This window comes from Oryctolagus cuniculus, chromosome 5, assembly GCF_964237555.1.
Source record: "Oryctolagus cuniculus chromosome 5, mOryCun1.1, whole genome shotgun sequence".
In the NCBI taxonomy this organism is placed as follows: domain Eukaryota; kingdom Metazoa; phylum Chordata; class Mammalia; order Lagomorpha; family Leporidae; genus Oryctolagus; species Oryctolagus cuniculus.
Window position 1 is genome coordinate 112418637 of NC_091436.1, and position 24301 is coordinate 112442937.

At 37.1% G+C, this 24301-nt stretch overlaps 1 protein-coding gene across 4 annotated transcripts in view; it reads right to left on the reverse strand.

Moving 5' to 3' along the window:
- The window catches only part of ZNF451 (zinc finger protein 451), an 80965-nt gene that overhangs the window by 5471 nt on the left and 51193 nt on the right, over nt 1-24301 (reverse strand). For 3 of the 4 annotated variants that reach the window (XM_008263071.4, XM_070073913.1, XM_070073914.1), the window contains 7 exons: nt 21478-21631; nt 20860-21007; nt 14361-15970; nt 12441-12584; nt 10676-10806; nt 9286-9472; nt 6154-6222 (listed from right to left, as the gene is read on the reverse strand). In XM_008263071.4, coding sequence (XP_008261293.2) covers nt 6154-6222; nt 9286-9472; nt 10676-10806; nt 12441-12584; nt 14361-15970; nt 20860-21007; nt 21478-21631 — 2443 coding nt within the window. The remainder of the gene's footprint in view (nt 1-6153; nt 6223-9285; nt 9473-10675; nt 10807-12440; nt 12585-14360; nt 15971-20859; nt 21008-21477; nt 21632-24301) is intronic. The other variant, XR_011388659.1, reaches the window with a different exon arrangement.

The following is a 24301-nucleotide window of genomic DNA, read 5'->3' on the forward strand; positions in this document are numbered from 1 at the left end:
TAATGAAGAACAGAAACCAATTAAATTAAAAACAGACTAAAAAGAGGAAATTATCAAAGGTAAAAAAGTTGATTTTTTAAATTAAATTTAATGAAAGTTGATTCTTATAAAAGATCAAATTGATTTAGTTCTAGTTAGATAAAAGACAAAAAAAATTACCAGTCTTAGGAACAAATAAGGTATAATTTTAGATCATGCAGAAATAAAATGGAACATTATAAAGAATTTACATTGGTATATTTTAAATTTTAGGCTAAATAAAAATTTATTTCTAGGTCTTTAAATTTTATTTATTTATTTCAAAGGCAAAGTGACAGACATGGAGTGACAAAGAATAATATCTTCTGGGGCTAGAGTTGTGGCATAGTGGGTTAAAGCCCACCACCTGTGACATCAGCATCCCACATGGTTACCACTTCTCATCCAACTCCCTGCTAATTGTCTTGAAAGTGCAGCAGAAGATGGTCAAAGTGTTTGGGCCACTGCCACCCATGTGGAAGACCCAAATGCTTAACCTGGCACTGGCCACTGTAGCTATTTGGGGAGTGAACCAACAGATGGATAATCTCTCTGTCTCTCCTTCTCTCCTTGAAACGTTAAAATAAATAAATAAATCTTAAAAAAGAGAGAGAGAGAGAGAGATCATCCATCCAATGATTCACTCCCCCAAATAGCTCCAACAGCAAGGGTTGGACCAGGCTGAAGCCAAGAGCCATGAACTCCATCCAGGTCTCCCCCACGGGCAGCAGGGACCCAAGTACTTAGGCCATCATTCACTGCTTTCCTAGGCAAAACAGCAGGAAGCAGGATCAAAAGCAGAGTAGCCATGTCTCAATCATGCACTCCAATATGGGAGGCTAGAGTTGTAAACAGCAGCTTAACCCACTGTGCTGCAATGCTGGCCCCTGGAAAATTTAGGTTGGTGAATAACTTTACACTGTACATTTGAGGATTCAGGTTAAACAGAAAAATTTCTTGAAAAATACAATTACCCAAACTGATACAAAATGAAACCAAAAAGCTAGACATCTAAAGACGGATATAAATTAAATTTACATTTTGAAAGAATTCACATGAGACTTCTAGGCTCAGATAGCTTTACCAGTGAATTCTATGAAACATTTAAGAAATAAATACAAACCAACACAGGAGTGAATTCAACAAAATGGTATGGGCAGGCATTGTGGCATTGAAGATGAAGCCACTGCTTGGCATTCATGCATCAGAATTTCTAGGTTGAGTCCCATCTTGACTTCTGATCTAGCTTCCTGCTGGTACATACCCTGGAAGGCAGTATAGATGATGGCTCAAATACTTGAGTCCCTGTCACCTACATGAAATCCGGATGGGAGTTTCCAGGCTCCTGGCTTTGGCTGGGCCCAATGGAGTAGGAACACCTTATGCGTTACCATTTGCCAGTTGCAATCTGTGTGGGGTTATCTGAAGGACCAACACAAGGCATTCATTCATGTTTTGCCTAACTCAGAACCCGTTCAAGGCAGAAAAGTGGTGTACACTGCTGGAAAACACTGGAAGGCAGATAAAAAATCCAGAGGCCTGGGGCAAAAAAAACACGGTTATATGTATATACAATAGAAAACTTAAAGCTTGCCAGGAAGATTTCTTTGAGAAATCTGAGCATTCAAAAGTACCTTTTTGTATTGAGTTTAGAAAGCCAGGCATATCCCCAGAATAAAAAGCTTGTTTACAAAAGATCTGAAAAGACCCTAATCTTCACCACTGCCTTATCTGTGTGCTTAGTATAAACTGGCTAAATGTTGAAGGAGGGCCCCAGCACAGACTCAAGCGGCAAAGCCTGGCAGAGATGTTTGTTTTTAGCTCTTAACATTCAAGAAAATCTATCAAAACATTTAACTGAACACCAGCTAAAGGAAGAAAGACTTTGGTGACCACATACAGCAAGGAATATAATTTCTATAAAAACAGTTGAGAAAAGTAAATAAAAGATGGACAATTAGAGCATTCAAAAATCAAGAACAAGGAAGAGGTAGAATCTGATATCCAGAGGTAACACATTATAATATTCAAATAACCAGTTTCTAACAACCAAAAATACAAAGATTACAAACAGGAAAGTATGACCTATTCAAAGAAAAAATATTGATAAAACTATTCCTGAGAAAGCCTAGACATTGGCCTTATTAGACAAACACTTTAAATCAATTTTCTTAAATATGTTCAAAGACTATAGGAAACCACAGATAAAGAATTAAAGGAAATCATGAAACCACCGTATGAATATTGAGACTATCAACAAAGATATTAAAATTGCATAAGTCCATCAAACTCTAGAGTTGAAAAGTACAGTAAGTAAAATAAAAAAGCCATTAGAAGCTTTAATGAATTTGAGTACACAGAAGAAAGAATGAGTAACCAAAACAAAACAAACACACAAGAAGAAAAGCAAACCAAGTCAAATGGACTTGTGTGGGGCCAGCCCTGTGGCACAGCGGGTTAAAGCCCTGGCATCCCATATGAGCACCGTTCTAGTCCTGGCTGCTCCTCTTCTGATAGCTCTCTGCTATGGCTTGGGAAAGCAGTAGAAGATGGCCAAAGTCTCTGGGCCCCTGCACCCACGTGGGAGACCAGGAAGAAGCTCCTGGCTCCTGGCTTCGGATCAGTGCAGCTCCAGCCATTGCAGCCATCTAGGGAGTGAACCAGCGGATGGAAGACCTCTCTCTCTGTTTCTACCTCTCTCTGTAACTCTTTCAAATAAATAAAATAAATTAAAAAAAAAAAAAAAAGGACTTGTGTGACATCAACAAGCAGACTAACATCACATTATATGAGTCAGACAAGACAGAATATTTGAAGAAATAATGGCTGAAAAAGTCCCATATTTAAAAATGGGAATCAATACATGTAATAAGCTCAATTGAGTTCCAAAAAAGCATAAGATGAAATACATTACTCACTGCAAAAGTCAAATACAATGAAAGCAGCAAGAGAGAAGCAACTTATCGCATATAAGAGATGCTAAATTAACAATAGTAAATGATTTCTTGACAAAAATGGCCAGAAGGTAGTAATACAATCTGCTTAAACTGTTGAAAGGGAAAACAAATAAGTCAAGGATTTTATATCTAGCAGAACTATTCTTAAAGAATGAAGACACTAAGACATTCACAAATAAAAGCTAAAGGAGGTCATTACTAATGCCCTACAAACAACACTGAGGGGAAAGCTTCAGACTGACGTGGACTAGACAGTAACTTGAAGCCAAAGGAAATGTGTCTTTGTTTTTCTATTCTGTGACTAGGTATATGTTCCTCTAGGTCTCCTTTCTCTTTGCTTTAATTTCACTCTCCTTAAGATAATTATGGCAGAATAAGAAAGAACCCAATAATAGGAAGTTAGAAGACTTTACAGGAATAGGGCTCCAGTCATTTTCAAACTGAGAATCTGAGGTCAGAAACCCATTTTGAAATAAAATGAATATTTTGACTTTCAAGTTTTAAGATTAAGAGCAGTTTTGGAATTAATTTCATAAACATTAACTGAATTTAAAAAATGAACAGGCTAGTCTCTCTTATCCTTTCTTTGCTCTTTAAAATACCAACAATAAGGAATTTTAGTATCTATGTCACACGATGGGTCTTTACAAAGTTCATGGAAAATGCTTCTTATGAAAAAATGAGGTGGATCTCAAAACTTTTTGCAATGAAATAAATTATCTTTTAATTCAGTAAAATTGCCTGCAAGTGGGCATTCAGCTTAGCTGTTAAAATGTCTTTGTTTCACACTGGAGTACCAGGGTTTGATTACCAGCTGACTCCTAACTCCTAACTGAATGCAGACTCTGGGAGGCAGTGGTGATGGCTCCAGTAATTAGGTACCTGCCACCCACCAGGAGACCTGGGTTGCATTCTTAGCATCAGGCCAGCCCTAGCCACTGTAGGCATTTGGGGAGTGAACCACAGATAAGAACTCTTTGTTTATCGTTTTTCTGCCTCTGAAATTCATTTTTAAATTGTCTACAAAAATGGTAATTCTATATAGTTCAACCTAAGAGATGACATTTCAGCTAGATATTGGGTGAAGCAGAAACAGGAAAAAACAAGGGTTTTAGAGGAAAGTACAGATAGCACATCCCTTAACTTACATGGAACACTGTTGTGCTCTTCACGCTCATTTTATAGAAGGCATTAGGAAATAAAACACACGTTTCTTGGAGTCAAAGCATTATGCTGTTGCCATAACTTTTACTGAATTCTTTAACAATAATTCTTTTTCCAAACTAAGAATCACAAAAATATAAAATTTTAATCTCCAAACCACAGAATGTACTGCACGGATAACAAAAAGGGTAGAAATTCTGGTATATATCTATTTTTATAAATCTCAGATTTCCTGGATTAGCTAGAAGCCCACAAAATTTTCCAAAGTATGGTTAATTACAATTTTGACTGGTATTAGTTCATGGAATTAATCCATGAATTAGCCATAGGGTGGCAAATAAAGACTGCAAAATCTGAACTCCTAACTTAGGTGTTCAATGGTATTTATTTTCTAGAGGTCTTGATAAAAAACTGAGCTGACAGTTTTTGTTTAAAACTCATGAGGCCGGCGCCGCGGCTCACGGCCTCACGCTGCGGCGCCGGCACACTAGGTTCTAGTCCTGCTTGGGGCGCCGGATTCTGTCCCGGTTGCCCCTCTTCCAGGCCAGCTCTCTGCTGTGGCCAGGGAGTGCAGTGGAGGATGGCCCAAGTACTTGGGCCCTGCACACCATGGGAGACCAGGAGAAGTACCTGGCTCCTGCCATCGGATCAGCGCGGTGCGCCGGCCGCAGCGGCCATTGGAGGGTGAACCAATGGCAAAGGAAGACCTTTCTCTCTGTCTCTCTCTCTCACTGTCCACTCTGCCTGTTAAAAAAAAAAAACAAAAAAACAAACAAACAAAAAAAAACAAAAAGCAAAACTCATGAAAGTATTTTCGTTTGTTTAACTTCTCATTATGTGGATACTAAGCATTGAGCTAGACCTTCAAAGATCATGTTGGGAAAACAACTTGGTTAAAATAACTGCTTCCAATTAGGCTGTAGATTCACTGCCAAATTTGTTTAACTGACAAATTTTCACACAAGAAAGAAAGATTAGAACTCTGCATCAAATGGATGAATCAATTCCACTATAGAGACTCAAAATTCCCAAATTCCTGATGGCACAAAGCTCTTGTATGCTCTTAGTCACACTAATTGCATTATATGAAATCAAGTAAATACACAGAAAGAAATCGACTGGGTCATTCCATGTGTGTGTGCTTTACCCACATTTCTTCTGTTTTCTAGTCTCCACATTCCCACCCACAAATTTCCAACAACAAACAATACTGTACTGAAAAATACAAGAATAGTTCTAGTGTTAGTCTAGTTTTAGTACTTTTAATACTACTCAAAATTTAAAAACAATAAATTAAACCTAGTGGTTGGCAAATGTTTGCTGTAAAGCATTAGAAAGTATCTATGGGGGATTTGTTCAGAGACTTCTCCACAGGCATCAAAATACACAGGTTCCTTACATAAAATGCCATATGATTTACATGAAACCTAGGCACATCTTCCTTTGTACTTTAAGTCATTTCTAAATTGCTTATAATATATAACACAATGTAAATAGCTGTTACATTGTATTGTTTAGAGAATATGATAAGAAAAAAAAAGGCTGCATACATTCTGTACAGATGTAATACTTTTTCCCAAAACTTTTTTTTTTTTTTTGCCCAGAACATTTTTTGCTCAGTGGTTGGTTGAATTCACAGATGTGGAAACCATGGATAGAGGGCCAAAAGATGGGAGGAACCATACTGTCTTTGTCATACTTAGTCAAACTTGTTATTGTGATGTGAAAGCAACAGCAAAGACAAACACAAAAGACTATGTTCCAAAAAACCAACACATAATGCCTAACTAGGTGGTAGACTGGATTTGGTCCATGAGTCATATTGGCTAACACCTGTTCAAACATAGCCTTCTAAACTAGTCTAATCCCAGAATTACCTTATATGAAAAAATGCAAGCAATTCTGTAAACTGAAAAAAACTTTTAAAATTGGAGGATGGAAGGGTGAGACAGGAAAAAAAAAAAAAACATACAGATATAGTTAAATAAGGAAAGGATTAACTCTATTAGGTTACCTTCAGAGGATCTGAATTCTTCTCCTTTTGAAGTACCTTTTGTACCCATATTATCATCACTGTCACATTCTGTAAGAAACAATCAAGAAATGCAAATACATTTCTGAAAAGGTTATTGTGCCATAATTTGTGCATTCTCAAACACATGAATGACTTCTCTCATATAGTTAAAATTCATTAGTAAGCAATTTTTCCAATAGGTTTTTGTTTGTTTTTTGTTTTGTTTTGTTTTTTTTTTGACAGGCAGAGTGGACAGTGAGAGAGAGAGACAGAGAGAAAGGTCTTCCTTTGCTGTTGGTTCACCCTCCAATGGCTGCCGCGGCCGGCGCACCGTGCTGATCCGATGGCAGGAGCCAGGTACTTCTCCTGGCTCCTGCACCATGGTGTGCAGGGCCCAAGTACCTGGGCCATCCTCCACTGCACTCCCTGGCCACAGCAGAGAGCTGGCCTGGAAGAGGGGCAACCGGGACAGAATCCGGCGCCCCGACCGGGACTAGAACCCGGTGTGCCGGCGCCGCAAGGCGGAGGATTAGCCTAGTAAGCCGCGGCGCCGGCTTTCCAATAGGTTTTTAAAAAGTCTTACTAAATGGTGACAAATTAAATTCTCCTGTATTCTGAAAATCATACATTAATCTCTATAGAGATAACACCACAGGTTTTAATTGACAATGCCTCTGTATGTATGTGTGTATTATTGGTTTTATATAAGTAGTCTGCTTATTTTCAAGTGGAAAATGTGCATTTTGTTCTTCCAAACTTTTAGAAGTACCTTTGTATGTAATATTGTATATTCATGTTTATTTTACAATGCAGAGGGTACAGAAAGCTTTCAGCAGATTCTCACAAAGGTCCACTAACCCCTGATCCCCAAATCATGCTGCCTTAAGAAAATGATTGTGAAATCTTTAGATAGGAACACTATGGTCCACTAAATATAAAGAGCTACATCCTGGCATTCTGCTGACAACCAAAATTACCTAAAGGCCCAATTAGAAATATTAGTGAACACTGAGAAACAGATTCTAAATTCTAATATATACTAAATATCATACTCCAACAGAAACTATTACTCTGCTATCCACAAATACCTTTGTTAGGAAAAGTGGTGGAATAAAGAGCTACCCAAGAAAGTGATTTTTCTTTGACGTCTTACCATAAAGTTCACTATAAGGCAATTTAATGTCTACAGTAAATACTCCATAAAGAAAAAATATCTGTCTTCAATAGATAACTACATTTGAACATACTTACAAATCAGTTTAACTTTGAATTCTAGTTACAAAAGTATTACACAATTCACTAGATAAAAGATAAAAACCTCTTGATTTAAAAATTCTAGATTTCTCTGGCCACTTCATTTTAACTATTTGTTACATGAAAAAAAAAAGTAGAGGCTAAGAATCACATTTATTTTCTATAGTGGTAATAATAAGATAGCTACTATTTGTTGAGTACCTAAACATGCTTTTACAACCTTATAGACATGAAAATGAAGCTCAGAAAAAGTCAAGTAACTTGCCTGTAACCGCACAACTAAGAAGCAGCAAAGTTAGCATTTGACAAAAGACCATGCCTTTCTTTATGCACTCTGGGATCTCTGCATTTCACAAAAATCCAGCATAAACTATATAGTGCCTCAAAAGGGCAATAAGTTCACATGAGTACTGGATGTGAATGATTTATTAAGTTCATATGAGTACTGAATGTGGATGATTTAAACACATACATACATACACACACACACACACACACACACACACACCCCTATAGCATAAGGGACAGTCAGAAAGGCTGATCAGCAGATATTAATAACCTGTATCTTAATCATAAACCCTAATATATTCATGTACACATACTCATATGCAGCTCTTCTTACAAACAGAATTTAAATAGAGACAAAGCAAGCCATAATAGGTTTCACACTGTAACTTATAAATGAAATGTTCCCCAAAACAGTAGCATAAAAGAAGGAAAAGAATATTAGACTAGTATGATAAAAGTAAACATTTAAGTATTTCATAAGATATTAAATAGATGTTGCCAAGGTTTGGGGAAGGAATGGCAAAAGAGTGAGGTGGGGGAAAGCTTTTTAAGTAAGTTCAAAATAAAAAGTAGATGAAAAATTACAGAATTAGAAGGTAACATTCATTATTAAAATATAAGTATTATATAAGGCTCATTTTCCTTTATAATCTTGCACATTCCTTTAAAGAATCCAGTTGGGCTAACAGATCTTTGACTCCTAATTTCAAGATAATCAATCCATTATAAGTGATTAGAGCAAAATTTTTCATAATGGGCCTTCCATCAAAATATGGTGCCAAATATACAGAAAGAAAAAATAGCGTGGAGGGAAGCAGAGTTGGAAAAGTGAAAGGCAAACAATAAAAATGACAAAAAGTAGCCACTATTTTTCATTGTGGTCATTCATCAATTTCTTCCATTCTTATTTATTTGTGGTTTCAAATACTAATAATTCAAAAATTAACTATTCTTATATTCTCTTATGCTCAAATTCCTTTGAGAAATTATGAAAAACAAAAACTTATGAATCCCTAGAATTATATCCTTTCTTCAGTACTGGTCAGTGAAACTGGTCATCAGCATTCTTTTCATGGACCCATTCCACAAAAGAGGAAAAGAGAGTGCCAGTCCCAGCAATGTAATAAGACAGGAGCTACTCATCCCTTCCAAGAACCTAAAAGCCTATCAGAACTTTACTTTCTCACTATCAACCTCTTAAATGGTCTTTCTCTTTTCTTGGTATTGCTATATTATGACTTATTACTTTTTGGTTTTCACCTAAAAGACTTTGCTTTCTAAAAAACTAATGGAATTTCAGGAAAAAAATAAAATCTGAATTGTAATATATATTTCAACCCATCAATATCTATTTTATATACCAATAAATATAATTTTATCTAATAGCTTAAAAAAATCTCCAAAACATTATTGTGCATTAAAAGCTTTCCTCTAAAACACTAAAGAATGAAAGCGAGATAAGGAAAAGACCAGTAAGATAGAAGCATGTGAGCAGGCAACTGTTTACTAGTGGACAGCAGTTTATTGGTTTTTCTCAGCAGTGAAGTCTCCTCCTCTTGGGCGGTTTGCACTGTGACTGCGGCTGCATACCTTTGGTGGTATCAGATATGCTATTTAACAAGGCACACATCATATCTCCCTCTAAGTGGTGAGGGTTTAGTATATGAGCTGGCCTCTGAGTCTTCTTAAATTGATTCTCTAGTTCCAGAAAACCTTGATCTCCTGAGAGGATGGTGAAAGGAATTTGCTTGGGTAGTTGTTCATCTAGACGGCCAGCCTAAGTTGGAACAAATGGCATAGATTGATAAAAATCAGCATGAGTCTCAAATCGCTTAAATCTATTTCATAGTGAACACATACCTAAGAAGGCAAATTAAGCTAGTTCCCTACCTCCCACAGAGTTTGATATAAAGACCCCTTCATTAATGAAATGTCACATTTAATTACATATAAGCATCCAATAGTTATAAAATAAACTACTTTATCTGCCACTAATAAAAAAAGAAAAACCTAAAATAGAACTCCCATAGGAGGGCTCCCACATTAAACTGGAAAGCCATAGTAAGTGTAACTAAGAAATAAATCTGCCATAGAGGAAAAAGTAAGCAAAATATTTTGCATACTTCAATCTTGGTACTGGATAAGATGGAAAGAAATCTCTTGCAATTTAAATCATAAGCAGCAGTCAACAAGTCTGCAGAGTAAATTCACATTAACAGTGTGACAAATGTAAGCTCTCAAGCAGAGAGTTTAATTTAAAGTACGTCTTGGGTTGGCAGTTTCTCTATGTGACTGGCAGACAGAAATAAACATCAACATTAGCAGTGACTGTGAAAGTATCTCTAAATTTCAGAGATGTTAAATTAAAACTGTCTCAGTACACGTTCAGCACAGATTATCTTTTATTTACTCCTAACACAGATGACAGTCTATTATGCACAGTGGAAGGTCAGTGGAAGGTCTGCTAGGAGTTGGGGACAAAGCAGCCAAAAAAAATATGCGGGGCTTGTGCAGCAGCGTAGCGGGTAGCACCAGCATCCCGTACAGGCACCAGTTTGAGTCCCAGCTGCTCCACTTCCAATCCTGCTCCCTGTTAATGCACCTGGGAAAACAGCAGAAGACACCTCAAGCCCCTGCAGCCACATAGGGGACCCAGAGGAGGCTCCTGGTTCCTGGCTTCAGATTAGCCCAGCTCCAGCTGTTGTGGCCATTTGGAGCCTGAACCAGCAGATGGAAGATTTATCTGTCTCTCCCTTTCTGTAATGCTTTCAAATAAATAAAATCTTTAAAAAAAAAAAAAAAAAAGGAAAAATGCCATGGGCTCCTGTTCTCACTAGTAGAATACTGATACAGAATGTTTTATTACAAAAATATACTACTAAAGAATGATCTACACATTGTCATTACAATTCAAGTGGGAAAAAAATTTAAGGAGGTCATCTTAGATTCCCATTAGATTTTGAATAAAATAATGACTCACATGCATACATATGGCAAAATCAGCAGCATCTTTTCTTTTACTACAGCGAGGATGAAGGAAGAAGCATCCAATTCTGTTCAGGTAATTATAAATTTTACAGTTGAGTGGAGGCTTCCAATTGGTGTTTCCTCCTGTAAGTTTTAGAAAAGGCATAAGTGACAGTAAAACAGGAAGAAAAGACTAAAACTAGTATCAAATGAAAACTTAAACTAAAAAAATATCTTTCTAGAGGGAAAGTACTAGATAAAAATGTAGGAGAGGCTGGCGCTGCGGCTCAATAGGCTAATCCGCCTGCAGCACTAGCACCCCGGGTTCTAGTCCCAGTCGGGGTGTGGGATTCTGTCTCGGCTGCCCCTCTTCCAGTTCAACTCTCCGCTGTGGCCCGGGAGTGCAGTGGAGGATGGCCCAAGTTTTTGGGCCCTGCACCTGCATGGGAGACCAGGAGAAGCACCTGGCTCCTGGCTTCAGATCAGCGCGGTGCACCGGCCGCAGCGGCCATTGGAGGGTGAACCAACGGAAAAGGAAGACCTTTCTCTCTGTCTCTCTCTCTCACTGTCCACTCTGTCAAACAAAAAAAAAAAAAAGAAGAAGAAGAAGAATTCAGTCTTAGCAGAGAAATCATCATCCTGGGAAAGATCAACTTCCCTGAATCTGCCTTCTCATCTGAAAATTCATGGGGATACAAAACAGAATCAAAAGGAATGAGTGTGAGAGTGTATGTGTATTTCTGTGTGTGTGCAAGCAGGTACACATGTGTGTGTGAAAATTCTTGAACAACCATTAACATTTTGTTATTTTATGCCAAGGCTGTTCTGTCAATAAAAACACAGGAAATCAGCAGAGCTAGACTTAAAACATTATAATGGCTATCTTATCTAGATTAGTATGTTTCTATCTTTAATTCCAATCCTCCTCTTTACATGCTACTGCCTATCACACATGAACTATATCAGATACTCACATACTAAACCTCTGTAAATCAATGGTTTGTAAAAAGATTTGGATTAGATGAAGCTGCACACTACAAACAGCAAGAATGAACTGTGGAAGCAGTTGTGGCATGTTGAAAATACTAATGGTCCTGTAGCTAAGAAGCCAAAGTTTTAAATCTAACACTGTCATTTACTTTCTTCTACTTTAAAAGACAAAAAATGATAATTGATATCCACGTTAGTACCAAGCAACAGTGCTGGAATACTATAGGTATATTTTTAAAAACAATTTTTTATTCATCTATTTGTTTATTTGAAAAACAGCTAAAGAGAAAGAAGGAGAAGACAAGATCTTCCATCTGCTAGTTCACTCCCCAAACGGCTACAGTGGCACAAATGAGCCAAGATGAAGTCAGGGGCCTGGAACTCCATCTAGGTCTCCCACGTGGGTGACAGGAGCCCAAGTACTTGGGCCATCATCTGCTGCTTTTCCAGGCACATTAGTAGGGAGGTGAATTAGATACCGAGCAGCAGGGACTCATAAGTGTGGCAGGCAGCAGCTTAAACTGTTCCAAAGCCAGCCCCAGTGTAGGTGTTGAATAAACCCTTTTATAATATATATCTTAAGATCTGCAAACCATTGGTCAACAAAAATAGAGCTAATGTTAACTATGGAGACATGTAGAGAATATGCTAGGAAAGTAACTACATTGCAAAGTCACAATATTCTATTTATGGTCTTATGATCTATTCAGGAAAGTTCAAGAGGAGTCTTTTAAAGTTAATCATACTGTAAGGGTGATAGGGGAAAAGGCTTTTCTTATTAATCATACCTTGAAAGCCCCAAATAAATGTTCCTTGGTTAAGATGCCCTGGTAGATGACCAAAGAAGTTTGACCAGTTATCAAAATCTACAAAGACAATATGAGTCATGGTTCGCAAGTAATCCAAATCTGGAAGCTCAACAATTTCTTCTTCTGAGAAAAAGGAAACATTAACATGAATTCAGTAAAAGTTTGGTATAAACATTCTAATTCTCAAATCTAAAAAATATTAGCATAACAGGCAAAAACTATTAACCTTACAAGTGATTCATCTCAATTTAAACCTTTTCATTTTACCTGTATCTGTATAGACATAGTTTTCACTTAGATAATGTTGAAAGCACTTCAGAATTTTGATTATATATCTTTTCTACAAATATCTGCCATTGATGCTAAAGCTTTTAAGTAGTCATTTGTAAAAGAAAATTTTTTTTAAATTAATGTACTCTAGGAACTAGAAGATCTATTTTTAAAGTTAAATAACCAAAAACTTGTATCATTCATCAATGTAAAATTCCAGGGTTACTTGCTAAGAAACTTCTTGCCACCGGAATTTTTTTTTTCCCAATCTATACTGATTTATTAATCTAGACTGACTCTATGATTAAACACCCAAGAGAGCAGAAATAAGAAAACCTACAACATTGTTGCCATAAAGTGGTGCTAGAAATAGGTGCCAGTGGCACATTAACATCTCCCACCATAAACATATCTTGGTTCTCTCAGGATCTCAGTTCATCTTCCCTCATTCTCCAACTCTTTCTCCCTCCTCTTTGCCTTGCTTCATACTTTTAGACCTTGACATGGCCTTAAAAGTTTCCAGCCACAGTAGTGCAAACTTTAAAAAGATTAAGTTATTTTTAAAAAGAATAGATTCTATTATGCCTAATAGAGGTTCCTTCAAATATACTCTCTCATTTCTAAGCTACCTTACATCCTTTCTCCCAGTTCTCAGCAATTATAGATTTAGAGATTCCAAAATCTCTGTCAAACAGATTAACACAAATTCCCAAAAGTACTCAAAAGAGCTGAAAAATGCATTAGAGAATATAAAATGGTGTGACCACTGTTTGGAGTGGGTCATATATGACTTAATTCTTTCTCACTGAAAACATACTTTAATTAAAGGTGATGCTGAGATCAGATATGCTAATGAGCAAAGTTACATAAATTCAATGGTTCATTGTATAACTCACTGAATTAAAAGTTACTTAAAGGATACAGACCTAAAATTATAGTCTAAACAAAAAACAGTTATCTTCTAAACAAAATTAAAACATTACACTCTTCTAGACTTATTAACCTATGACATGGAAGAAGGAAAATCAGATTAAGTACAAGAGAATTCAAATCTGTTTTACCCATGATTTCTTACTACTACTTTTAACTCTACTTTTAATTGTTATTTTTAACTATATTGTTAAAAGCTTTGCTTCCAAATAAATCATAACAGAAATATATACAAATGCCAAAACTGTTTTTGTCATATTTAAAGATAAGGACAATAGAAACAAAAAGAATTCATCAGGTTATCTTTTTAATATATCTAAATATTTGCAAGATTTTTAAATATATCTGAACAATGTAAGATTTTTAGAAAAATCTAAGTGATGATAATGACCAGAATAACTTTCAAATCTGACTTTCAGTAAGATTATCAACTTCCTTCATCTCTCAAAATCTCCTTTTGTAAAAGAAAATATCTATAATACATTACTTAAACACAACATATACTATGTTTAGAAAGTGAAGTAGTAAGACTATGTACCCCTAAAAAGTATATACCGCAGAATAATTAACTGACTAAAATATCATCCTCTCACGTATCTGGCTTCACAACTGAATCATCAGCAGTCTCAAAAATGATGGGTCCACTGCATGTACTTTTATATATTAGAAAGTGAAATTTCTAGAGTTGTAAAGCCATACCTATATTCTGACAGCTTAGGTCATTATCAGTTCCTTTCTCCATGTCTGAATTTTTAGGATGGCTTACTGCCTGTTTCAATTTTCGCTCCATACGTGAGGCAGCGGCAGTAAACTTATACAGGTTTGCTTTTTCAGATCCAAAATGAGACACATTGGGTTTCTTTAAGAAGCAATGTTTTCTATGGAAGTGCTGCTGAGCACTCTCAGGATCATGAAATGCTTTGGTGCAGGTGCCACATTTGATCATGTACTGCTGTTCCTCCCCATCGTCATTCTTTTCTTTCCCATGCACTTGATGGATATGAGCATTCATGTTGGCTAAATTCTGTGCCGTTGCTGAACACGAACTGCAGCGAAACCACAGTTTACCTTTGTCCAGCATCATCTGGAGACATCTACTATAATCTTTTCTTCTGTTGACTTTACAGATGTAACTCTCATGACAACCACAGGTTAACAGGTTGCTGGTCTCTACTACTGGAAAATCTTCCTCAGTTTTAATCGAAGTTTCAATTTTTTCTGACACAAACACATAATCTATGCTGTGACGCTCTTTATAGTGATTCAAAAACGCTTCCTCCACATTAAAGACAAGATCACAAAGCCCACAGAAGTATTTAAGCTTTATATCATTGTCATGTTCATCTTGGCAATGTCGGTATAATGTTTCTACCTTATGAAAAGTCTTTCCGCAATGGGCACAGCTGTATCTATGAAACTGGTGACTTGACAAAGACATGCAATGCTGTTTTACACATTCTTGGGAATCAAACATATCTTCACAAATTCGGCATTGCCATTTGCCCCTTGGAGGACTGTTTGATGGGGAATGATCAATAATAGTAATAGCTGAAGAAGGCTTGCTTTCAGTCAAATGATTCACTAGTGTGACAGAGGATGATGGCAAAGTTTCGTCTTCCATCTCATCCACCTCATAAAAGTATCTGTGTCCATTATGAAATTCAGTCACATGTGCCATGATAGCATCTTTCTTTATTAACTCTGTTTTACATGTCCGACACCAGAAAAGAAAATTATTCAAATGTGCCCCTCCATGAATCCGGCTCATGTGTAAACGGATGACCCCTGAATCTTCACATACCTTTCCACAGACCACACACTTGTAACACATGGTATTTGCTGCAAAAACGTGTTTTTCCACTGCATCTTCACTGGGGAATCGTTGGTTACATTCACAAAACCAGGTTTTAACTGTTGGCTTTTGTTTCTGGGTACAAACCACACTTTCATGGCTTTTATCTTCTAAATTCATCTTCTTTTTTGGAATGGTACTGCAATCCTCTGAGCTAGATCCTTTAATGGACACAGTTCTCTTAAGTGATGAAAATTTGGGTTGATCTAACAATAAATCCAAGTCAGAAGGGGGTTTATTCCCTTCACTACTGTGGCAATAAAGTAAGAGTGATTCTTCCATTGAGTTAATGACTCGGATTTTGTGTCCTGAATTCTCCTTATGAGCTTGGGTGCTCATTTCATCCACAAAGACTTGATTGCAATTTGGACAATAACCTCTTAATATGAATTTCTCTGCAACCTGGGTAATACTCTTCTCAGCTACAGCTACAGGACCAGCATTTCGACAACGAACTCTAAATTGGATAAAAACAAACAGAAACTCTTTTGTAAGTATTTTCTAAATATGCTGTATCTTTTTATTGCAGTAATTTAAAAAAAAAAAAACAACAACGTATAAATAAGCACTAAGATAGCTTTTAACAAAGATGCAGGTTTAATGGTATTTATCACCTCAAGATAACTTAGTATTACACACCTATAGTTTATCTATTTGTAAACTCCATTCAAAAAGGTAAAACTAGAATCAGAAGATCAAAAAAACTCCAGTAAACTTTGGAAAATTAAAACCTGTGTCAAATGCATTGACAGAGGAACTTATCAGATAAGAAAATTATTACTCTCTCCAAAGTAACTAAACTATAAGGAAAATATTATGGTAAGATTCTAGATAACCTAGTAATTGGTCTTATTTTTTTTCTTTTTCCTTCTTCTGGAAAGGCAGAGGGAGGTCATGAGAGGGGGAGAAAGAGACAGAGTGAGTGAGTGAGTGAGAGGGCCAAAGAGAACACACTCCCATCTGCTGGTTCCCTCCCCAAATACTTGCCAATGGCCAGGGCTGAGGCAGGCAGAAGGTGGGAGTTAGGAACTCAATTCAGGTCTCCCCACACTGGTGGCAGAAACCCAACTATTTGAGCCATCACAGGCTGCCTCCCACGATGTGCATTAGCTAGAAGCTGGAACTGGAAATAGAGGTGGGAATCAAACCCAAACAACAGTCTGATGTGGGATTCAGGTGCTCCAACTGCTAGGTCAAATGCCTTCCCCAGTGTGTATTCTTTAACTGATTAACTTTATGCCAAGAACATGCCATACCAATAGCAGTTTTGCACTGAAGAACTAGGCTCAATAATACTACACACTATTCCAAAAATTAACTTCTCTAGGGAAAAGAAAAATGGAATAATGGGGTTCCAATTGTCTTCCCTTCATTATTAAACTCCAAAGAGAACAGACTTGCTGGCACTCTACATACATTTTAAAAGAGGGAAATTATACAAAGTACAATCTCTAATTATAGTGGAATTAAAGGAGAAATTAGAATAAAGCCTCCTAAATACTTAGACATTCATAAATCTTTAAAAGTTAAACAACACATTACTAACAAATATATGTCAAAGAAAAAAACCAAAATGGAAGAGACACAAATTTTTAAAAGTATACTTTAAAAAGCTTTATTGGATATAATTCACATACCACATAATTCACACACTCAGAATGTTCAATTTCAATGGCTTGACATATATTTACAGATAAGTGCAATCATCGCTACAGTCAATTCCAGTACATTGCATCATGTCAAAAAGAAACCTCACACCTTTCAGCTCTCTTTCCCCCTGCTTCCCAACTTGAAGCAATCACTGAGCTCTAAACAACTAATTTCTGTTTCTGTACTTTTCCCTATTCTGCAATTACATATGAATGGAATCATGTAATAAATGAACTTTTTTGACTGGCTATTTCCCTTATCAGAATGTATTCAAGGTTCTCTGGGATTATAACACACACATCAGTGTTTCATTCCTTTCTACAGCCAAATAAATTCCTTTGTGTGATTATACTTTCTTTTTGTTTGGTTATTCATCTGCCAGTGGACAGACATGAGTTGTTTGCAATTTTCAGCTATTATAAATCACGCTGCTATAAAAAATTTGGAAAGCTTTGTGTGTACCTAAGTTTTCATTTCTCTTGACTGTATTCCTGGGAGTAGAACTGCAATGTCAAATGATAATTCTATGTTTAACTGCTTAAAGGAAAAAATAATTTTAATTTAACACAAACTAAAACATTAAGTTATCAACATCTTTATGATACAGGTAAAGAAGTACTTAAAAGAAAATTTACATTTTTAGATATTTATAATGAAAAAGGCCAAAATTCAATGTAGGCCTCCACCTAAAGAAGGCAGAAAAAGGTAAGCAAATTAAAAGTTTAAAGATCAGAAATTAATGAACAAAGAAATAAGCAAAAAACAGACTGAAATAAAATGCTAGTTATTTTAAAACTCAACAAAGTGCCTGCCCTATGGCATAGCAGGTAAAGCTACCACCTGCAGTGCCAGCATCCCATATGGGCCCCAGTTCAAGACCTGGCTGCTCCACTTCCAATCCAGCTCCCTGCTAATGTGCCTGGGAAAGCAATGGATGATGGCCCAAGAATTTGGGTCCCTGCAACCACATGGGAAACCTAGAAGAAGCTCCTAGCTCCTCCTTTGGCCTGGCTCAGCCCTAGCTATTGCAGCCATCTGGGAGTAAACCAGCAGATGGAAGAACTCTCTCTCTGCCTCTCTGCAACTCTGTCAAAAATAAATAAATCTTTTCTTAAAAAAAAAAAAGCCACTATTAAAAAAATTCAACAAAAATTTGATATAGATTAGATAATAACATAACAACAAAAAAAGGTAAGAAGAATTAATCCTGCATTTTTACAATATGAAATAAAATATGGTTAAGATGCCACTTGGGTGCATTTATGAGCTACATGAAATCTGTTTACCTTAAAATAAAAATAAATAAAAAGACACCACCTGGGGGCCTGCATTGTGGCTTCCCATATAGGCGCTAGTTCATGTCCTGGCTGTTCCACTTCCAATTCAGCTCCCTGCTAATGTGCCTGGGAAAGCAGCAGAAGATGGTCCAAGTGCCTGGGACTCTGCAACCACGTGGGAAGCGTAAAAGAAACTCTTGGCTCCTGGGTGCAGCCCTGGCCCAGACCTAGTAAATATGACCATCTGGGGAGTGAATCAGCAGATGAAAGATCTCTTTTTCTCTCTCTTTCTCCCTATCTCTCCCTCTCTCTGACTTTTCCAGATTAAATAAATAAATCTTAACAAAACCAACAATGGTACCACTTCAGATGCCTGCAACTCTTATGGGAGAACCTGGGTTAGAGTCCTGGCTCCACTCCCAATTCCAGCTTTCTGAAAAGGCACACCCTGGGAGGTAGCAGGTGAAAGCTTAAGTGACCAGGTGCCTGTCACCCATGTGGGAGACCCAGACTGAGTTCCATGCTCCTGTTTGCAGCCCGGGCTGTGTGGACATTTTGTGAAGTGAACTAGCAAATAGGAGATCTACTCTACCTCCCTGCCTTTCAAAAAAGATAAAAATGATGGAGCCAGCACTGTGGCATAGCAGGTAAAGCCGAAGCCTGCAGTGCCCACATCCCATATGGGTGCCAGTTCAAGTCCCACTTCTGATCCAGCTCTCTACTATGGCCTGGGAAAGCTATAGAAGATGGCCCAACTCCTTGGGCCCCTGCACCCACGTGGAGACCCAAGAAGAAGCTCCTGGCTCCTGGCTTCAGATTGGTGCAGCTCTGGCCGTTGCAGCCAATTGGGGAGTGAACCAATGGATGGAAAACCTCTTTCTCTGCCTCTCCTTCTCTGTGTAACTTTGACTTTCAAATAAATAAATATTTAAAAATAAAAAAGTGATTTATAAAAATATATCCCTTAAGCAAGAACAGATGATTGCTCAGGAGGAACACAGCATAACCACAAAAGGGAAAAAAATCAGTATACTGCATTTAATGAGATTAAAAACTTCTAGTTATTAAAAGATATAATTAATAATATGAATATAGAAAGTGATAGAGAAATAGTCAAAAATATTCATAATGTCTTAGTCTGTTTTATGCTACTCTAACAAAATACCTGAAGCTGGGTACTTTATAAAGAGATTTGCTTGGTTCATGGTTCTGAAGGCAGGAAAATTCACAATCTGACACCAGCAGGTAAGAGCCTCCTGCTGTATAACATATAGGATGATATCACCAGAAAAGCCTATGTGTGCGAATGGACAGCAGGCTTGTGTAGAAGAGGCTAAACATATGGGGTGGCCTCACTTTTTAATAACCCAGGCTCATGGTAACTGATCCAGTTCTACAAGACCTACCCCCATTCCTTTATGACAGGCATTAATCCCTTGGTAGTGTAATATCCCCATGACCTAATAACCTCTCATTAAGCCCAACATCTTTTTTTTTTTTTTTTTTTTTTTTTTTTTTTGACAGGCAGAGTGGACAATGAGAGAGAGAGAGAGACAGAGAGAAAGGTCTTCCTTTTGCCATTGGTTCACCTTCCAACGGAAGCCGCGGCCGGCGCACTGCAGCCAGCGCATCGCGCTGATCCGAAGCCAGGAGCCAGGTGCTTTTCCTCGTCTCCCATGTGGGTGCAGGGCCCAAGGACTTTGGCCATCCTCCACTGCACTCCCGGGCCACAGCAGAGAGCTGGCCTGGAAGAGGGGCAACTGGGACAGAATCCGGCGCCCCGACCGGGACTAGAACCCGGTGTGCCGGCGCCGCAAGGCAGAGGATTAGCATATTGAGCCACGGCGCCAGCCTAAGCCCAACATCTTAAAGGTTCTACCACATCTCAATACCATTACTTGAAGACCAAGCTTCCAGCACATGAACCTTTGTAGAACAAACCATATTCAAACCGTAGAACATACAAGGAAGGGTATTTTTAAATTTCATAAAAATAGAACTTTAAAAAATGCTTATTTTGGTGCAAAGAATCTTTAAATTGATGTATATTCATATATTTTAGAAATTCCTGTGGCCAGCATTGTGGCATAGTGGGTTAAGCTCTGCCTGCAATGCCAGCATTCCATTATGGGCACAAGTTCAATCTCGGCTGCTCCACTTGTGATCACAGAACACATACAGAAAAATACTCACAGAACTCAGAACTGTTGGCTTATTTTACATTCCAGTGGAATCAAAATATCCACTTTTTCCATACTTCTATCTTCTGTCACTATGCTAAACTTGATTAACTTCCAGACAAACACATATTCTCATTTTAAAAAGAGAGAAACATGGAAAAGGAATAGTTGTTGAATCTTCCCACTGGTGAAGAATTCACCAGGATTCCTTTATAACCCAAGACTAGACTTGTACAAACCTGAAATGGGCAGTGAGCTCCATATGGGAACGCAATGTCTGGTGGCAGGCCACACACTTAACTTGAAATGCAACATCTTTACACAGAGAGACCAAAAGTTTCTTTGCAAAAGATGGAAATGATATTGGATGTGCTATCCCCTTGTCATCTGAAAGACAAAATAAACTAAATTTGCAAAGTCATTTGAATACAGAGTGACTCAACACTTTTCCTCTTATTCTTTTTCAACATCAGTTGGAACAAGATATGTATTTAATAAAAATGCAAGAAAAGTCATTTTCTAGACTTAAATGCAAAGGATGCCTTACTCATATTCAAATTAAAATTTGAGTTTTAAATGCTGAGACATATTCAACTTTCCATACATCAGGAAAATAACAAAGTTATCTTCCTGAATAAATGTTCTCTTCTCATGTCTCTTCCACAAAATGGGTAAACCTTACTTGTAAGTACAAACAGAGAATCTTTTTTAAAAAATAAGAATTGAGGTAAAAAATATTTCACTTTCATGGTGCTAAAATGAAGATAAATAACTTCAGGAAAAATCTGGGAAATATGGTAAATCATCTAAGATGAAAGTAGTTTAATAATTTTCAGCAGAAGAGAGACTTAACATACCACCCAGTTTAAAACTCTGATGGAAGTGATTCTTTCCAGACATATGCTTCAAACACTCATCTTTGCTGCTAAAAAGAAGGAAGCAACTTGGACATGCAAAACATTGAATAACCTGAGGAAGAAGGCTGTTGGAATGTCCATCATCTGCAGCTCCCTAAAATATAACACAAAGCTGTATTATAAACAAGTAAAATCAATAATTATTTTTTTCAAATTAACTTCCAAAATTTCCTATTCATTATTTGGAACATTCTATCTCAACTCATAACATGTAAATTGTGTATCTTTTACCATAAATAAGATTTCCTGTGTAAAATATCAAATTTGTTTCCCTTCAAAAGAAATTCTGGCCATCTTTCTTAGTAATTTGCTAAGTATTTTTCATATTTTACATGCACATTCATTTACAATAGATGCATATAATCATACCACAGTTATGACTTTTTGCTTTACTAATTCTATCCTACAATATATAAACAATATTTACAAATATGTAGTCTACCATAAATTTCTCAGTGCTTAACCATTTACAAAAATAATGGAGAAATAAACATATAACAGCAAATGTCATTGTTTCATCAAATATGGTCATCTTACAGATTTTTCCCATTAGTTTTTTATTCCATAACACCTAATGGAAATTCCAAAAATCAACTGGTATGACTCTAATTCATGGTTCTTAATGTTTACAAAATACCCCATCATGTGGACCTATTATCACTTAGTAAACCATCCATTTCTAGGTACTGTTTTAGATTGGTTCCCCTTTCCACTATAAATAATGATATCAACAATAGCCTTAAATATATATAATATCAATGCTTGTGGGGTGTATTTATATGTATCTGTATATATGTTCAAATATGTATGTTACATACATACATACAAATATGTATTCACCATCCTTTAGGAAAAGTAATCATATTGTATCTTTTAATATGCAAATACATGCACCCTTGAGGTTAAAAGACACTTGGATATTAAAAGATATGGTATGACTGAATTTCAAAAAGGTTCTATCAAACTCATATATCCCCTGGCACTCAATGAGCCTGGCAGCAGTAGATATTACAGATCTTTTCATTTTGGTCAGTCTGCCCGATGTGATTACTCGTGGTTACTTTAATTTATATTTCCTTGTCTGAGCTTGAGCATTTATTCATAAATCTGCTATTTGAATACACTGTTCGGTGAATTTCTTACTCATATCCTTTCCCTTTAATTGTTTTGCTTTCTTCCCTTCTGATTAATCTGAAACAGTCCTTTGTAACTGAAGGTAATTTCTGTCTCATTCTCCAAATATTATTTCAAATATCTATTTCGTTTATAGTTACTTTCTACATTTGTCTATATAAGTTTTCTATCACCTATTTTTTATATTAAGTTAATTTCTCTTTATTCATAATTTTTTTAAATTTTATTTAATGAACATAAATTTCCAAAGTACAGCTTATGGATTACAATAGCTTCCCCCCCATAACTTCCCTCCCACCCACAAACTCCCCTCTCCCGCTCCCTCTCCCCTTCCATTCCCATCAAGATTAATTTTCAATTATCTTTACATACAGAAGATCAATTTAGCATATATTAAGTAAAGATTTCCAGTTTGCACCCACACAGAAACACAAAGTGTAAAATACTATTTGAGTACTAGTTATAGCATTAATTAAACACCTAAGAGTAATTTTATATTTTTTTCCCTCCCACTCACACCCCTCCCATCTCCCACTCCCTCTCCCATTCCATTCACATCAAGATTCATTTTCAATTATCTTTATATACAGAAGATCGATTTAGTATGTATTAAGTAAAGATTTCATCAGTTTACACTCACACAGAAACACAAAGTGTAAAATACTGTTTCAGTACTAGTTATAGCATTACTTCACATTGGACAACACACTAAGGACAGATCCCACATGAGAAGTAAGCACACAGTGACTCCTGTTGTTGACTTAACAATTTAACACTCTTGTTTATGGCATCAGTAATCTCCCTAGGCTCTAGTCATGAGTTGCCAAGGTTATGGAAGCCTTTTGAGTTCGCCGACTTTGATCTTATTCCGACAGGGTCATAGTCAAAGTGGAAGCTCTCTCCTCCCTTCAGAGAAAGGTACCTCCTTCTTTGATGGCCCCATTCTTTCCACTGGGATCTCACTCGCGGAGATCTTCCATTTAGGTCTTTTTTTTTTTTTTTTTCCAGGGTGTCTTGGCTTTCCATGCCTAAAATACTCTCATGGGCTCTTCAGCCATATCCGAATGCCTTAAGGGCTGATTCTGAGGCCAGAGTGCTATTTAGGACATCTGCCATTCTATGAGTCTGCTGTCTATCACCTATTTTCAAACTTCGTTAAGCAACTTCTCCACTTAAAACTGAAGGTTCAGGATCATATTTGCAGCTGCTGTTGAGCCACCTCTAACTCTCCAAGCTCCATCAGGAGACATGGTAAATAGGAGGTGAGTATGCCATGGCTTGTACAAAGGCAACCATGACAGAGTTACAGAGAGAGGTAGAGACAGAGGTCTTCCATCCAATGGTTCACTCCCCAGATAGCCACAATGGCCGGAGCTACACCAATCCAAAGCCAGGAGTCAGAAGCTTCTTCCAGGTCTCCCACCATGGGTGCAGGGGCCCAAGGACTTGGGCCATCCTCTACTGCTATCACAGGCAATAGAAGAGAGCTGGATTGGAAGTGGAGCAGCTGAACTCGAACTGGCTCCCATATGGGATGCTGTCACTTCAGGCCAGGGCTTTAATCTGCTGCGCCACAGCGCCGGCCCCAAACTTACTATTGCTAACACTAGGAGTATCATAATGGTTTGTA